This window comes from Diospyros lotus, chromosome 12 (assembly GCF_014633365.1).
Source record: "Diospyros lotus cultivar Yz01 chromosome 12, ASM1463336v1, whole genome shotgun sequence".
Lineage (NCBI taxonomy): Eukaryota > Viridiplantae > Streptophyta > Magnoliopsida > Ericales > Ebenaceae > Diospyros > Diospyros lotus.
Genome location: NC_068349.1, coordinates 3,347,545 through 3,359,549, shown reverse-complemented (window position 1 = coordinate 3,359,549; position 12,005 = coordinate 3,347,545). Strand labels below are relative to the sequence as shown.

The 12,005-nt window shown below is 36.2% G+C and overlaps 2 protein-coding genes across 6 annotated transcripts in view; one reads left to right on the top strand and one right to left on the bottom strand.

Moving 5' to 3' along the window:
• The window catches only part of LOC127786488 (autophagy-related protein 9), a gene marked incomplete in the record, with an annotated part of 1,007,132 nt that overhangs the window by 662,935 nt on the left and 332,192 nt on the right, over window positions 1-12,005 (top strand).
• LOC127786561 (iron-sulfur protein required for NADH dehydrogenase, mitochondrial) lies at window positions 1,963-11,405 on the bottom strand. Of its 5 annotated transcripts, none has more exons than XM_052314032.1 (8): window positions 11,293-11,405; window positions 11,056-11,176; window positions 9,979-10,101; window positions 9,609-9,709; window positions 9,335-9,461; window positions 8,217-8,302; window positions 6,325-6,465; window positions 1,963-2,471 (listed from the first exon to the last, which is right to left on the bottom strand). In XM_052314032.1, exons 1-8 carry the CDS (start codon window positions 11,317-11,319, stop codon window positions 2,301-2,303), a joined length of 897 nt encoding a protein of 298 aa, XP_052169992.1. In that variant the 5' UTR covers window positions 11,320-11,405; the 3' UTR covers window positions 1,963-2,300. The 5 variants fall into 5 exon arrangements, with proteins under 5 accessions (XP_052169992.1, XP_052169994.1, XP_052169993.1 ...); XM_052314034.1 differs by having other exon boundaries at window positions 6,325-6,450; XM_052314033.1 differs by having other exon boundaries at window positions 11,056-11,173; window positions 11,293-11,398.

Here is a 12,005-nt window from a genome sequence, read left to right as displayed (position 1 = left end):
CCAAAAAATGAAAAATAACATCATTTTCCAACTAAAAAATTATACCAATCAAACAGCTTAAATTTTCAATTTTCAAAAATTCATTTTCCCTACAATTCAATTCCCCATAATTCATTTTCTTTTCACTCAAATTCCACCATCATAATCAAACGCATCCTAAGAATAATTTATGTTTTACATAACACATGTACATCTCCCGCTATTAACTCATAATCATTAGAATTAAAATTCAACCTTCAAATTCATAACTCCCTCGTAGGATTGGCAATGGTTCGATTTGGTTTCGGTTTTTGCCAAAACCATAACCAAACCAAACTTAAATTACTAAAACCAAAACCAAACCATTACCCATTTGGTTTTAAAAATTTAAAACCATAACCAAACTATTCGGTTTCAGTTCGGTTTCGATTTAACCATGATTTTTTAGTTTAATCCATATCAACAAACAAAAACAAATAGCATTCATAAATTTTTTTGATAATTTCACAACAAGCAAAGATAAATTCTAATAAAGTTACCTTATTCTTGCATAAAGTTACAAAACTTATTAGATATAAAATCACATTTCCAAACCTACAATTGTTAAGATCAATAAATTAATATGTGCATAATTAAATTGTAATTTAAGCTAAAAAAAATTAGCTACAAAAGTTAATACCTTCATCAACAATATTAATATATTCTTCGTAAATTGATGCATATCCATCTGAAATGAATGAGCCAACTTCATCTAACAAAATTATAAATATAAAAAATAAATTAATATGAAAAGAGATGAGGCAGAGAGGGTGAGAGAGATCGAGGGCGAGTGAGAGCAAGAGAGATGCAGAGGGCGATTGGCGAGCTCGTGCGAAGGAGCAAAAGAAATGAGGCAGAAAGGGTGAAAGAGATTGAGGGCAAGCGAGAGTAGAGGCCGAGCCCTAGCGAGAGCAAGAGAGATCCAGCGAGGGCGAGCGAGAGCAAGAGACATGCAGAGAGTAAAGGCGAGGGCGGGCGGACGAGAGAGAGGCAACGAGGGTGAGAGAAAGTGAGAGCGAGGTTGAGAGAGGAAAGAGAAGAGAAAATGGGAGAAGGGTTTGCAAGCAAGGCAATTAGGCTGGGGTGGGCTAGCCTCAGGTGGGCTGGGCTCAGGTGGACGGGATTGTATATAATATATATTATATATATATATATTATACATATTATATTATATATATAACATATTATATATATTCGATTCGGTTCGGTTTCAGTTCGAGTTTTGGCTTGATTTTAGTGAAAACCATAACCAAACCATACCCATTGAAACAATGTTCAGTTTTTCCCCAAACCAAATCATTACCTAGTCAAACAATTTTTAACCGCGTTAACCGGTTCGATTTCAGTTCGGTTCTTCACGGTTTCGGTTGCAATTGTCATCCCTACTCCCTCCCTATATTTTTCACTTTTTTTTCTTTTATAATTATCTAAAGCTTTTATTATTTTAATTACACTTTTAAATATAATTTTCAAATCAATTTAACTCATATACTTAAATATTTTTTTCACTTGACAACTCAAACTTTTTATTATTTTAATTATACTTCTAAATTTATATTTTTAAGTTAATTTTATCCTTATACTTTTATGTATAAAAAAAATAAAATAAGATAACAAACTATAAATTACATTCTATCCACATCAAAATATAAAAATTGAATTAACTTGAAAATATAAATTCAATAATATAATAAAAATAATAAAAAAATTTAAATTATCACATAAAAAAATTAAAATACAAGAGTTAAATTAATTTAAATATATATATATAAAAATATAATCGAAATAATAAAAAATTTAAATTGTGACACAAAAAGAATATTAAAATAGAAGAACAAAAATATAAATTTGACCAATAAAAATTCACTATCACTACCCTATGAATATACGCCTAATAAATAAACTCATCGAACTTTGCATAACGCATTAGGTAAAATACACCCCCAAAAAAGGGTACGAAAGCTAATCCCATTAGTAATGAAACATTTGTGTATTAACTATTTCAACCGGTCTGAAGTATTACATATTTCAACCATTTTCATTTCAAGAAGAAACCACCAACCCCAAAATCATGCAAAGCTCAAAACTTCTTACCAAGAAAAATATTACCCTGAATCCTAGCATAATCATCCCCAGATAGAAGGACATGGAATAGCAATGATGCCCTAATCACAATGGAGCAATCTAAATGCCTGCCTCGTAAGCAAAAAATTTAGACTGCAAGCTGCTGGAAGACCATCATTCATATGTTGATTGCGCATGTCCAGGTGATAGGTGTAGCTTCACAAGTTCATCTCTGGTCTGAATTGTTGTTGCTTGGACAGTTCTTCGAGTCTGTTTACAACTTTCTGGGCTACATCTCCATATGCCTTGGAGACTGCAGAATCAGGATTTGATATTACCATAGGGGTGCCTTCATCAGAATTACTTCTGATCTTTTCTTCCAATGGTATCTGAAATAGTAGAATACAAACTCGATCAGAGCATATTAATCAGGAAGTGCAACATTTCCCATGGTTTCATATACAAGAATTGGCAAGAGTCCAAGTCAAGTTCCAATCAAATTTCCAAATTGTTTGATCCAGAGCGCAGATACCACAGGTTTCCAATGCAATGCAGTGCCATTGTCCATTTTGCAGTAAAACGAGCATGAGAAAATTTGACATGCTAAAACCTTAGAGATTCAAATATCTCCCCCCTTGCCTACATTTTCTAGCTACTAGAGAACATATTTTATTTATATAAATACAAATCTGGCGCCAGCAATTGATCTGAGGCTGAGCCTTGGTAGCAAGAGCCAACAATAGAGTTGTGTCAAGCCCTCAGATTATGGGCTGGACAATTAAGGGAATTTTGATTGAATTTTGAGAAAGAAATGAATGCAGGAAGACAGATAGAATGAGGGAGGGAGAAAGAGAGATCGAGAGAGAGAAATGAGAGAGAGACTTTTGTATTATTCTCCATTGATACTTCCTCATACTGCTGTAGGTCTCTTATAGAGCCTCCAGCAACCATAACAGCATTCCAACAATACAACAGCTAACTAACATAACAGCCAAAACAGTAAGCTAATTTCCTAACCACTTAAGTCTTAACCCCCCATCTAGTTAGCAACTAATGGCACATACAAGTAGTTATTAATGACCATTTACCGATTCACTCCTAGGGTCGTGACAATCTCCACCCTTTCAAACAATTCTTGTCCCCAAGAATTGACAGCAAAGGCTATGGTTCAACCAATCCCTACCTTCACTACTTGCTGCCTCCTTCTTACCATTTTGCTTTTCCCCTTTGAGTAGTAGAAGTGTAGCAGCGTCCGCTGCTGGCTGTTCTGCTACTGCTTCAGCCTTTCCTTCAAACAGTAGTTTGTATAGAATGCAGCTGTGGTTTCTCTCCTATGATCACCCTACACTCGCCTATTTCCTCATGGGAAACATCTTCTTCTTCCTTTTCCCCATCATAACCTTCCATATTCATTAGTTGCCTCTTACATTGATGGCCGGGGTTATATTTGTCTCCACACCTAAAACATAGCCCTAGTTGTCTCCTCTGCTCTATCAAATTACCCTTTGTGTCATTATTATAGGACTGTGCTTTGGCTGCCTCTTGATTAGGCCTTGCAAGCAAAAGCCTAGAGTTACCACCTCTGTACTGCCCGGCCAATAAACTCAGCTCGTAGAAAACATTACGGTTCTTAAAAGTGGCCTCTAAGGTCATTTCTTGCAGCCTAGCTTTTTTTGCAGCTTGCCTCACAGACGAGGGTGTCATCATTTTCACCATGGGCCGCAACTCCTCCTTCAATCCACTAATAAAATTAGATACCAAGTATTGTTCAGTAAGCCCTGGTTGCACAGTATATACCATGGATCTCAACTCCTCAAATCGGGCTTGGTACTCCATTACAGTCCCTTCCTGCTTCAGCTTGTTGAATTATTCTACAACATCTGCCATATTCTTCCCCCCATAGTGCTCACATAGCCCTTTCGAAAAATCTATCCAATCCCCTTGCAGCCCTTCATCTTGGACCCACGTTTGGTACCAAGAATCTGCCACTTCATTCAAATAGGCTACTGCTAGGGTAATCTTCTGATCTTTTGGAATTCGGTAGAATTGAAAGAACCTTTCGCACCTCATTTCCCACCACCGTGGTTTCTTCCCCTCGAACATGGGAATCTCCAGCTTTGGCATGGGTGCATGGCCGCGCACCACCAGTTGCACATTCCTTTCCAGATTTTCTCAAACTAACCATTGCTCTACCTCCTCTAGAACTCCTTTCGACCCCAATCGATTGCCTTGATGTGGCAAGATCGGCTCTGATGCTTGCCTTGGCAAAAATTCCAGTGGCAACCAGAACTGGGGCAGAAAGGCCAACATATTTAACATATTGTTGATCTTCTACCCTTGTTGTTCCACAGTTTCTTGACACCTCTAAACTGATTCTTGGAATCTTGCGACTATTTCTTGTTGCTTTTTTGATGCCACTTGCATGACCTCCTTCCATTCGATCAATTCTTCCCTCGTTTGGCACATGGCCTCTTGGGTATGATTCATGCCAAACTCCATGGTTTCAAACCTCACCTCCAATTGCCTCAGGCGTGTTCCTTCAACCATCACTTCTTGCTCCTCAATAGCACCAGGCCCCACGATTGCTGGTTCTTCCCTTCCGCACCAGAACAGTAGTAACTTGCTTCTTTCGACGCCTTCCTCGCCGCTTCTTGGTATGCGTATGCTTTGGGCTTCCCTTACTTGCTGGGATTACAATTGTGAACCAGGAAATTATAAAATTCCCCCCGTGCCTTCAAGACTTGACCGAGAGTCGTTACCCGTGATCAGCTCCCCAAGCCGTGACCTTCTTGAAATCGATACCCCTTAATTCAATGCAATTATAGTAATTGATTGCTTGGAGCACGGTCGCCTCACCCCAAACCTATGTCACGCTTCAATAAAAAACTATTAAAGCTTCGAAATTGCCCCTTCAAGATCACCTGGTCTCAACTGCAATCGCTGGAATACACCCAATCACTGACCTCAACTGCAATCGTTGGCTCCATACTTTGCGTAATCATCATAATGCACTACTTCTTGAATCGCCACATGTGGGTTAGTTCAATTTTGCACCCAAGATTTTCCGACTTTGCTTAGGAGTCTTTATCATCAGATCTGTCTCGTTGTGATGGCTTCCGCTGGTTACCCTCGGTTTGTCCGGCTCTGATACCACTTTATCAAGTCCTTAGATTATGGGCTGGACAATTGAGGGAATTTCGATTGAATTCTGAGAAAGAAATGAATGTAGGAAGATAGATAGATAGAATGAGGGAGGGAGAAAGAGAGAACGAGAGAGAGAGAGAGAGAATGACTTTTGTATTATTCTCCAATGAATATGATACTTCCTCATACTGTTGTAGGTCTCTTATAGAGCCTCCAACAACCATAAAAGCATTCCAACAATATAACAACTAACTAACATAACAACCAAAATAGTAAACTAATTCCCTAACCACTTAAGTCTTAACCCCCATCTCGTTAGCAACTAACGGCACATACAAGTATTAACGACCATTTAATGATTCACCCCTAGGGTCGTGACAAGTTGTTCATTTGTGATTAAAAGGTCATGGGTTCAAGTTATGAAAACAATCTTTTTGCAAGAAAAAAAAAAAAAAAAGTACAAGATTACGGGAGCAAACAAAAAACAACCTTTGCACTCAGGATGCCCTTAATTGACCAACTGATTTGGAAGACTAAGTTACTAGAAGTCAATGGAACAACAGGCAACTACTATCGCATAATTAGAGTCTAACCACACTCAGAACAAGAGAGAGAGGGAGAGAGCAGTGCATAAAAATTATGGTTGCATGTTGATTCCCATCGGATACACAAAAGAAAGGAAAAGGAAGGTTGACTAATCATTAGAAGATTGGAAGTTGATCTAACCTTTGTTTTTTAGAAATTTCTAAAATCAGTTTAGGATACTTTCTTAATTCCAGTTTAGGATACTTTCCTAGAACTTTGTATAGGTAATCTTTCCTAATTTTAACTATTATAATCTTTCCGATGTTGTAATTCCTCAACCCTATAACTAGGGCTGTATTGTTGTGTGTAAGAAATGAATGAAAGTATTACATTCTCACATTGCATATAGGCACTGATTATGGAAATTGCCGGTTCACAAAAATTTAACATATTAGGTAAAGTACGAATTTTTAGAATACAATAAAAACTTGGTGTTAAGCAACTTAACATTCTTCCAGACAATTGCAGCGTAGTAGACCTATCTTGAAAGATGACAAACATAGTAATACAGACCTCACCAAGAAATGGCAAGCCCATTCCGTCAGCAGTTCTCCGAGCTCCACCTTTCCCAAAAATATGCGAAGGTTCACCACAATGTGGACACTTGAAGAAGCTCATATTTTCTAGGATTCCCAAAATCTGTGAAGCAACCCACTTTTCAGGAAATGAAGTCAAGAGCAAAGTACAACTCATTTTATAAGAAATAATAAAAATCCCATCACATTAATGCATGAAAATCTAGTAGCATTATTGTACCACATGCCAAAACAACTAGCAAAAAACAGCTACAAATTCATGTTATACTTAAAATTGATGACTGGCTTTTATCCTTCATCATTCATATATCGATAACCTCGGTAATTTTTGACCTTTTGTTGGGTAAACATGTTCCTTTTTCTGCCCTATATACTACCATGTCTCTCTACCCATGCTTCGCCAACCTTTTTTGCTTCTCAACAAGCAAAATTAGGTATTGGAAAAATATCCTTGAAACCTTAGGGAGAAAAAATGTACAAGGGGTACAAGTGTAATGACATGGCCATACCTAAATATATTTGCAAAGGGCCATCCGTGCAAGTCTAGGTAAGAATTTCCTTGTATAGAAGATACAGGAGTGGCAGCTGTCATAATGAAGAAAACTTACAAATCCATGAGCCGTACATTCACATGTAAGATCCACAGGTGACATTAGTTTTAGTCCTCAAACAAGAGCCAGACTGTATTGGACTACATCAGTACGAGAAAAATAGCCAAATGACTAGGAATAAAACGAGAATGAAATCTACTTGGCAAAAAACCAAGAGAGAAACAAATCCTGAGACTTATGCTATTTGTTTTTAAGCATGCTATTGTCTGAAACATATTTCATATTTTTATGTAACTTGCTTCATAAGATATAACAATCCTCTTAGTCTAACAATCTCTACGTCATGTTACTATAAAAAAAGATTCACAAAAATAGTTTTTGTAGCAGTTACCAAACACCCTGGTACATGCTATAAGTCAGCTTCCCCTCCCTCCCCCATCCCCCCCAATATATATATATATATATATATATATATATTTAAGCTAGCTTAAAATGAAAAAGAAAAAGAAAAAGAAAAAGAAAAAAGGAGTTCTAGTAGAGCCTCAGCTGTAGTAGATCTTAAAAATAAATAAATAAAATCAGCTCACTGACTAACTAGAAAGCAACAAAACATCATGCTTCTTGTTGAATTGTTAACCATCATCATCTAAAAGCTTAACCTTATAGATAGAGGATTAACTTATCTTTTATATTATCTTACTCTCAACACCCCCCCCCCCCCCCCCCCCCCCTCAGTGTAGCCAAACTTCATTGAATAACTAGTCCAAACATGTGCAACTATTTAAATATTGGGTTAGCAGTAAGGTTTGAACTCAAGACCTTCGCTTGCTCTAATACCATGTTGAATTGTTAATCACCATCTCATCTAAAACCTTACACTTGTAGATAGAGTGTTAACTTATCTTTTATATTAATTTTATTTTCAATTAAAATTTGAAAGCACCAAAATCCAAGTTATCATAGGCAACTCAAGCCACCAAGAGAACAGGAAAGGTCTGGTAATCATACTCTTGTCAAGTACGCCCAATGCCATATTTCATCATCATCATCACAAGTCTTAGTCCCACTGCATCAGCTACATGAGTTCTAGCTCTCTAATATTTAGTTTAACATATTTGAAATTCCAAGACCACAAGTTATCCGATCAAAATACATTCAATAAACCATGAGATTTGCAATTCAGCATTTAAATTATATGGATACCATATTTGTCTTCTTTCTCCCTTCTCTCTTCCTTCATTTTTTTGAGAAATGTACAAGAATAGTCAAAGCAAAAGCAAACAAATATGAGGTAGTTGTGTGATAGAAATTATCATACAGGGACTTCGACTTTATTGAACATATTAACTCCTCTCCGAGCATCCATTAATGCAACATCTTGAGGAGTTGAGACTATCAAAGCACCTACCAAGAAGTTCAAAATGGTTATGATTTACCCATGACTAATCTTTTTACTCATCATTATCAACAGCGAAAGTGAAAAGCGAGAAGTGAGAATAAAGCTTCCTATTGCTGCAACTTGCAAGTGCTTAAATGATACACCATGGAAATAGTTTCAGTTACAAGCAATGAGAAAGTACCAAATATGATAGTGATACTTCAAATAAATCCTACTTCACATCACTTGGCACCCGCATACAAGAACAAGAACAATAAACAATCACATAAGTACAACAACATAAGGAAGGACTAACAAGAGAAACCTTCTCACAACTAGTTAAGAGAGGTTGAAGGTGTTATCAGCTTGTGAGTTCATTGAGATATTCTACTTAGCAAAAAGACTTTTGCTCAATATCAAAGTTAATAGCAAAATTTCCCATCAAGATACATCATGTTGCGTCTTGTTTTTTTCCCAATACATTGACAAAGCAATGCAATTTCATTAAAAAATTATTGATGCTCATCTGAGTGACGGTCTTCATATCACATATGAGTGCGTGTATGGAAATAGATATTCAGGAGTATGGAAGGGGCATTAATGTTAGAGACTAATAGTCAGAAAGAAGCTCAAGGCTAAATCTTCACATTATCAGAAATTTAAACAGTGATAAAGGATTGCTGAAATGTCATGGCCAAAGTGGAATTGGCTAGAGGAAATATAAGTTTTCAGATGTGAAAACCCATATGATGCATTCTTCTTCTTTTTTTGTTTCACTAAGTCTCCTTGTTGATGAGTGTAAAGCACTAGTTACAACTTCAATTTGATTTGGATTAATAGATCAAAAGGGGGGCAGAAATTACCCAACAACACAAGGGTATAACAGTTTGGCATATAATTTTACTTGTGATTCTGTGAACTAATTATTGACCCAGATTGGAGGAAAGATTTAAGCTATAACATGCTTTACCCTCAGCATTACTAACAGCTGCTCCTCAACTTCCAAAAATAAAAAATAAAAAAATGTCTAAAACTATGTTCATATTTTTTTCATCTACCTGATAATTGCAGCCTTTGTGAAATAGATATTTGAGCATCACCAGTCCCAGGGGGCATATCAACCACAAGAATATCAAGTTTTCCCCAATCAACTCCCCTTGACATTTGTTCGAGGGCTTTCATCACCTGCAAGCACGAAAACAAAATAAGTTCTGACTAAAGCACCAAATGTAAAAGTAAAATCAACTGAACGGATTAGCTTAGAAAAATAGTAATCAACTCCTTCTAAAGGAATTGCACAAGAAAGAAGAATTGAACAATTTTATAACATACCATAGGTCCTCTCCACACAATCGGGGCATATTCCTCTGTCACAAGAAATCCCATTGACATACACTTGACCCCATAGTTTTTCATTGGGATCATTTTTTTACCTGTTAAAAAGCAATGTTTGGAACAAAACATCTCAATTCTCAGAGGCCAACAAGCATTACAATATATAGGGTGGTAAAATTTGTTTGAGCTAGAATGGAAGTGAAAAAAAAACCTTAAACCAGAACAAATGCAAACTAAAAGAAGCTCCTGAACCTCTAACCTGTGTTAGTTAGCAATTCATTGTCATGCAATAAAAGTACTCCAATTCATCAAAAATAATAATTCTGGTGGAAAATCTTACAAAGAATCCAAATGATTAAAGCATTACCTTCACTCACTTCTGGCTTTCCATGGAGTTTCATCATGGTAGGAATAGACGGTCCATACACATCAGCATCAAGCAACCCCACGTTAAGTTGACACTTACTAGAAAGTGCCACAGCCAAATTAACTGAAATCCCACAAGTATACAAATGCAAATTTGTGATATAGTTATATAAAATATATCAGTTAGCACTCAAAACAATTAGACTAAAACTTATCCACGGAACGATACAGACAGGTAGTTATAGTACCTTTTCTTTCTAATTACATTGGATGTAATAGTATTACTATACCATGCAAAGATGATAAAAGATTTAATATTTATTGTTCCCACACGAATTGGATGCCTTGTGCTCAGATTTATCTCAACTTGAAAAATGAGAACATCATATACCTTATTTTAAGTACTTCCTGACAACTTTGTTTTCAACCCAACAAGAATTATCCTAATATAGTAAAATCCCATACTCTTATAGAGCAATCAAATTGTCAGAGTAGAAAATTGGCTAAACATGTATGAATATATTGCTTACTTGTCCCAAATGTCTAAGTAATTTCAGAGTTCATGTGAATTTTTGGGGGGGCGTGTATAAATTTCTCAACTATTCATGGTAGCTAGACAGTCAATCTCCGGTGAGGATTAAATGCACCTGGTAAAAGTTAGCTGTGGGTTCTCAACGACAGCAAAAGAAAGGGAAAAAAAATCATCATCTCTTCTCATTGCCAAATCTCTAGTTAGAACCTAAGGAAAAGCAAATAGGCAGATTGTATTGAACCATAATTCCAATACATTACTCATCCTAAAAAACTAGTATATCAGCTACTTCATGATGATGACACTGCATCATTAGAACAACGGGACTACATCAAAAGAATCCTGAAACTCATTATTAACCCATTGGCCAGGAAGCTCACCATCTTCCCCAAGAACCACTAAATTAGCTAGCTCCGCCCAAGTAAATCATGTACCTAAAACACCTATTGATAAAAAAACAAAGAAAGATTGGTCCATTTCATTCACTAGAAAACGATAAAACAAATAAATAAAGCAAGATTGACGAGAGAAAACGAGAGGCAACACCTGCAGTGGTGGACTTGCCAACGCCACCTTTACCAGAAGCAACCGCAATGATGTCTTGAACCCCTGCAATCTTGAGGCTTTGCGCCGCAAAAGCCCTAACTCCTCCACCTCCAAGTTTCTTCTTCAACCACAAAGCCAGTGAGTCAAAGAATAAAATCAGTCCCTTTCTGAATAAGAACAACGATAATTCGGAATTGAAGAAGCTGAAGCAATTAATTCGAAAGCAGGCTCACTCACGAAGAAAGAACGCAGCAAAGCCTTCATGATCGACCTTCAAGAAAACCCTGAAATTCTCACCAGGGTTTTGTATTTGTCTATTATCATGACGATGATGATGTGAGCGGTGTACGGATCGGTCTGAAAAGCCGATTTTGTTCTTCATTTTATATCTAAAATTAATTATAAGAATATATTATTTTTAATTTATGAATGCAACTTGACAATAATTTTCGGATCAAAATTTTAGTTCACGGAAATATTTTGGTTTTATAGAAAATTATAAAAAAATATTTTTTTTATATAATATGAATTCTCAGATATTCAAAACAAGATTTAGATATTCACTTGAATAAAAAACTTCACTCAAATAATTAATTTTGGTTCGTACCTCTAATAGTTTTAGAGGTGAAAATTAGATCGATTTAGTTACCTAATGGTCAATGTTCAATTTTAGTTGAGTATAATTCGTTTGAGCCGCAATGAGTGAGTCCAAAATGCTTGGTCAGAACGATACATATTTCACGACCATGTCTTGATTATTCATCTTGTTATTTTCTTGATGATATTTTTAACCTTTCTTTATAACGAGGGGTATTTACAATTTACATAAGATATAAAAATAAAAAGATGATATAATGGAGGACAAACAATCCTTATCTTCTACATAAAATCGGGAATGGAGTCCTCGTTACAAGGAGTATGGTTTGTTTTTGGATAAAGTGAGTGGATCC